Consider the following 6,428-nt stretch of genomic DNA (forward strand, 5'->3'; position numbering starts at 1 on the left):
GTTTGTCGGTGTGTTTCTCTGTGTGTGAGAGTGTTTGTGTATCAATGTGTTAGTGTATATTAAATTACAACAAAAAGGAATATTTGTTTGTTAGCCTTTATTTACTTTTTGCATTCTGTTATATCTTTAGGATATCTTCAGAATCTTTTAGTGGACATCTGTCCAGCCACCTCTCATGAGTTTCTCTCTCTGCTGATTGTTTTTACAGCTATTTTTATATTTTTCTCTCTCTGTTGTAATTCAAGTGGGTTCCCTATATATTCTGAACCCGTGTATTCATTTGAGTAGTAATGAAAATGAATTTTCTCTATTACATTTTTATCTCCCTTGATTTTATCTAACATGGTATCAGAGCTTTCTGATCCTCCACCAGAACCCTAATTTTTCTTCTTCATCTCTTCTATGGCAACTTCAAATAATCTCTCTCCCTTTTCACAATTTTTCTCCAACTCCATAGCTGAAAAACTTGATGATTCGAATTACCTTCACTGGAGGCAGCAGATTGAACCAGCCATCAAGTCCCACAAACTTCAACGGTTTGTGGTTAATCCGCAAATCCCACCTCGGTATTTGACCAATGCTGATCGTGATTCTGATATCGTTAATCCAGCATATGAAACCTGGGAAGTCCAGGATCAAATGCTTCTCACATGGCTGCAATCGACGCTCTCGAAGACCATCCTCTCACGTGTCATTGGCTCCGTTCATTCTTATCAAGTGTGGGACAAAGTTCATGAGTATTTTCATACTCAAACCAAGGCACGTGCACGTCAACTACGCACTGATTTGTGTTCCACCACTCTTGATGGTAAATCCATGCGTGACTTTTTGACTCAAATAAAAAACATTGCTGATGAACTTGCTGGAGTTGGGAGTCCTGTGTCACTTGAAGAATATGTTGATGTTGTTCTTGAAGGTCTGCCTCAAGAGTATGCACCTGTGGTCTCTGTTATTGAAAGCAAGTTCGTCACCCCTCATATTGCTGAAGTGGAAGCTCTTCTCCTTGCACATGAGTCACGAGCTAACCAGTTCCGTAAGCAATCTTTCTCTCCTTCTATTAATTACACTCAGGGTTATTCTCGTGGCAGTTTCAGTGGTGGATCTTTTAGAGATAGAGGTAGTGGTAACAGTGGACGTCGCGGTGGTCGAGGTTCGGGCAGAGGCCGGTAGTCGATTTGCTTCAAGTATGGCCATACTGCCAATATTTGTTTCTATAGAGTTGATATTAATTATCAACCTACAGAATCCCTTGTTCTGTATGATCCTACCACATTGCAGCCTGTGCAGGTCACCCCTTCTTCAAACCTTAAAGCCTCCAACACTTGGGTGAATCCCAATCAGAAACAGCCCAGCCAAGATGCTCATGCCAATGTCACACCAAGTGCTATGATTGCTAATACCTCTTCTCAAGCATGTACTCATTCTTCATGGATTCCTGATTCTGGTGCTTCGTTTCATGTTACTGGTGAGCCTCAGAACATCCATCAGCTAGAGCATTTTGATGGTCCAGATCAAATCTTCATAGGAAATGGTCAAGGTTTGCAAATCAATGGTTCTGGTTCTTCCTTCTTTTTATCTCATATTAACTCTCAATTTAAGTTTCAGCTGAATAATCTTCTTCATGTTCCCCTTATCACCAAAAATCTGTTGAGTGTTAGTAAGTTTGCTAAAGACAATTGTGTTTTCTTTGAGTTTCATGCTGATCATTGTTTTGTCAAATCTTAGGAAACCAATGAGGTTCTTCTTCAAGGTATTGTTGGTGCTGATGGGCTTTATTCTTTTCCAAATCTAAAGCTCCAAAATCCCTCAGCATTGGTCTCTTCTTCAGCTGAAATGTCCTCTCAGTCTGCTGTCTCATCTACAACCCCTACAGTCTTAGATAATATCAATTTAAATAAAAGTTATGATGTATATAGCTCTTCCACTATGTGGCATACTAGGCTAGGTTATCCTAATTCTCATGTTCTTAAGCTTGTTCTTACACAATGTAACCTTCTTCCATCAAATACTTATGTTACTGAATTTTTCTCATCTTGTTGTGTTGGAAAGTCTCGTAGACTTCCTTCTTCTGCCTCTCAAACTGTATATTCTGCTCCCTTGGATTTAATTTTCACTGATTTGTGGGGACCATCCCATATTACATCTTTTTCTGGTTATATTTACTATGTTGCCTTCATTGATGTGTTCTCTAAATACACCTGGATATATCCCTTAAAATAAAAAGTTGAAACTCTCTCTATTTTTCAACAATTTAAGGCTATGGCTGAACTTCAATTCAACACCAAAATTAAAAGTGTTCAATCTGATTAGGGAGGGGAATATAGACCCTTTACTTCATTTCTTGCCACAAATGGAATAGAACATAGATTAATTTGTCCCCACACACATCATCAAAATGGTTTGGTTGAAAGGAAACATAGACATATTGTTGAAATTGGCCTCACCCTTCTTCATCATGCCTCCTTACCTCTGCAATTTTGGGATTTTGCCTTTACCACTACAGTTTATTTTATCAATAGATTGCCAACTGCAGCATTAAATTTTGATGTTCCTTTCACTGTTTTATTCAACAAATCACCTGATTACAAATTCTTAAGAACATTCGGTTGTGCTTGTTTTCCTTTCTTAAGACCATATGCCAGTCATAAACCTCATTTCAGATCCCTGGAGTGTGTTTTTCTGGGATACTCAAACTCTCACAAAGGTTATAAATGTCTCTCTTCTTCTAGCAGAATTTACATTTCAAAAGATGTCATTTTTAATGAACATAGGTTTCCTTACACAGATTTGTTTCAGCCAAGTCCTACTCAAAATGTCTCTCCATGTCCATACTTCACTCTCAATCCGGATTTGTCTTCTCCTTGCAGTACTTCTCCTGTTTTCTCACAGCAGCTTCCTCTGTCTTCTCAAGTTGGTGATCCAGGTGTATCAACCACTCCCACAGTGTCTTCTTCACATAATGTGTCTCCTTCATCTCATGAGTCTTCCTCACATAATGTATCTCCTCCTACCTCTTCTACTGACACTACAAGTATTCCTAGAACCATTAATAACCATCCCATGCAAACCCGGTCTAAATCTGGATTTCATAATCCTCGATTACATCCATCTCTGTTCTTGGCTCATAGTGAACCTAAAAATGTTAAGCAAGCTCTTGCTGATCCTAATTGGTTCTCTACTATGCAACAAGAATACACTGCCTTAATGCACAACCATACTTGGGATTTAGTTTCCTTGCCATCTGATCAAAAAGCAGTTGGTTGTAAATGGGTTTTCAGAGTTAAGGAAAATGTTGATGACTCTATAAATAACCTTAAAGCTCGGCTGGTTGCAAAAGGTTTTCATCAAGTGCATGGCTTTGATTTTCATGAGACATTTTCTCCTGTTATTAAACCTATCACTATTAGAATCATTATCACTCTTGCTCTCACCTATAACTGGGACTTATTTCAGCTGGATGTAAATAATGCCTTTCTGAATGGCAATTTAGAAGAAACTATTTACATGGTTTAGCCTCCTGGCTTTGAAGCTGAGAATAAGAATTTAGTTTGCAAGCTCAACAACGCTCTCTATGGCTTGAAACAAGCCCCTCGACAGTGGTTTGACAAATTGAAATTGACTCTCACTCAATTTGGTTTTCAAGCTAGTAAGTGTGATCCATCTCTGTTTTGGTACAAACATCAAACTCATACCATCTTTATTTTGGTTTATGTGGATGACATCATTATCACTGGCAGCTCTTCTTCCCTCATTCACCAAATCACCAATCAACTTGACTCCATATTTTCTTTGAAGCAATTGGGAAGCTTGGATTACTTTCTAGGTACTGACGTTAAATACTTGCTTGAAAAATCTCTGGTTCTGACTCAGAGCAAGTACATTCGGGACCTTCTGTTTAAAACCAATATGGCTGAAGCTCATGCTGCTCCTTCTCCTATGTTCTCTAACTGCAAATTGTCCAAGTCCGGGAATGACTTCTTTCATGATCCCACTCTTTTTAGATTTGTTGTTGGTGCCTTACAGTATGCTACACTCACAAGACCTGAAATCAGTTTTGCTGTTAACAAAGTTTGTCAATTCATGGTTAATCCTCTTGACTCTCACTAGGTGACTGTCAAACAAATCCTAAAGTATTTAAAAGGCACACTCACTTATGGTCTTCATATGCAAGTTGCTGTCGTAGGTGGTCCCATCTCTCTTACTGCTTTATGTGATGCTGATTGGGCCTCTGATATTGATGACAGGAGGTCCACTTCTGGTTGTGTTATCTTTTTTGGACCTAATTTGATATCTTGGTGGTCCAGGAAACAGCGAGTTATTGCTCGATCCAGCACAGCACAGAAGCTGAATACCGTAGTATAGCTCAAGCTTCTGTTGAGTTAACTTGGATTCAAGCTCTTCTGTAGGAACTTAAGGTTCCCTTATCTACACCTACTTTACTCTGTGACAATCAAAGTGCAGTGGCCATTGCCCACAATCCTGTCTTCCACAGCAAAACAAAGAACATGGAGATTGATGTGTTCTTTGTTCGTGACAAAGTTCTCTCCAAGCAACTTCTGGTTTATCACATACCAGCTCTAGATCAATGGGTTGATCTTCTTACTAAGCCTCTGTCTACTGCTCGTTTTGAAGTTCTTAGAGGCAAACTCAATGTGCGAAGTTTTTGTGACAAACCTCCACCTTGAGTTTGAAGGGGGTTGTTAGTGTATATTAAATTACAACAAAAGGGAATATTTGTTTGTTAGCCTTTATTTACTTTTTGCATTCTGTTATATCTTTAGGATATCTTCAAAATCTTTTAGTGGACATCTGTCCAGCCACCTCTCATGAGTTTCTCTCTCTGCTGATTGTTTTTACAGCTATTTTTATATTTTTCTCTCTTTGTTGTAATTCAAGTGGGTTCCCTATATATTCTGAACCCGTGTGTTCATTTGTGAGTAGTAATGAAAATGAAGTTTCTCTATTACATTTTTATCTCCCTTGATTTTATCTAACACAATGTAACCAATATTTCTATTTGAATATCTATATTAGAAATGTCTTTGAAACAGTTGATTAAAGCACTATGGAAAAGCCAATGAGCTCAAACTTATATTATGGTATATATAATTGCAAATAGGACATTGATTATCTACCAATTATACATGATTGCATAAACTGCATAGCTTTTTTGATGTTAAGCTTTAGTTATCTATGGTTTTGTTGTTTAAAGTTCTTAATGCATAGATCAAATTTGCAAATTTTTAAAAAATTTAAAAATCATTTGATACTTTGTTTCATTAATTCAAATCAATGTATAAAATGATTTTATGATTATCCGTCAATTTGAATTAATAAAACGAAGTATCAAATGATTTTCAAATTTTTTAAAAACTTTAAATTCAACGGTTGGATCGTTAAAATTTGATATAGAACATGAAAGGAAGGGCATGACTTGTAATCAATTAGTTATAAAGAATAAGGGAGAGGATAGTCACAGTGAGAGTTTGAGATCGTCTTTGGTGAGGGGAGTCTTATGGCATGGGATGATAGAAACCATTCTATCAGATTATTTTTTTCATTTCCTTGTTCATCAATATCGATGACAGTATTATGCAGTGAACTTTACATTTCTGAGCCTATCAGAAACATGTCCAGAAATGGAGATGGAGGCTAGAGGCAATGAAGAACATGACTGAATACACTTCTAACTGCCAGAGGGAGTAAAGGACAGTTGGAAGACTTTTTAAAACACATTGGAAAAATGCTTGGCAGAGGAGATCAGAAATTAGAGACATGTGTATGTGTTAGGACTTGCATGAGATGTCACAACAATGGTTAGAGGTCAAAAATAAGATGGACAGTGGAAAATGTTTTTCTTACAGGAAAGATGACTAATATGAATGTAGAATCATAAAATAAAGTAGAAGTCCAAATTTTAGGAAGCTAGGCAGTGTATTAGTAATGGGACAAGTCATGAGATGTTGAAATTATGGGGTTTTAGGTAGTAAGAGAGGAAACACTAAACAAAAAGAGTAGAGACTTAAGACTTTGAATATATTTTACTGTGTATTGGGACTAATCACAATCTGGTTATATGTACACAAAGCCTAAGGCGCTATATTTTATTTATGCCAATCATAATCCTAACTAAAAACGAAATAAATCATTAGATAAGAAAATATTGTAACCATTCTAAGACATAATGATGAAATAGGGAAACTAATCCTAAAAGATGATCTCAATTATTCTATGGTATGATCAAGATAATAATGAATATTTTCATATAATCTAGAAACACCTATTGACTACGAAGCATTTTAATGAAGGGTAACTGAATGCATATTATGGCAGTATCACAGCATCAGCCACTTCACCCTTTCATCTAACCCTTTTAACCTCAGGCTATCTGAGGCTGGAGCGCTGGAGGTCTGTTTTTGACCCCTTCC

At 37.1% G+C, this 6,428-nt stretch overlaps 1 protein-coding gene across 1 annotated transcript; it reads left to right on the top strand.

The window, feature by feature from the left end:
• The first annotated feature begins 402 nt into the window (after positions 1–402).
• LOC109791608 (retrovirus-related Pol polyprotein from transposon RE1) lies at positions 403–4,685 on the top strand. Its single transcript, XM_083073410.1, has 8 exons — positions 403–1,033; positions 1,089–1,184; positions 1,244–1,653; positions 1,726–2,082; positions 2,311–3,459; positions 3,514–4,059; positions 4,108–4,353; positions 4,407–4,685. Exons 1-8 carry the CDS (start codon positions 403–405, stop codon positions 4,683–4,685), a joined length of 3,714 nt encoding a protein of 1,237 aa, XP_082929536.1.
• Positions 4,686–6,428: the final 1,743 nt, after the last annotated feature.

Source organism: Cajanus cajan, chromosome 4, assembly GCF_000230855.2.
Source record: "Cajanus cajan strain Asha chromosome 4, NIPB_CcT2T_4, whole genome shotgun sequence".
NCBI classification, from domain to species: domain Eukaryota; kingdom Viridiplantae; phylum Streptophyta; class Magnoliopsida; order Fabales; family Fabaceae; genus Cajanus; species Cajanus cajan.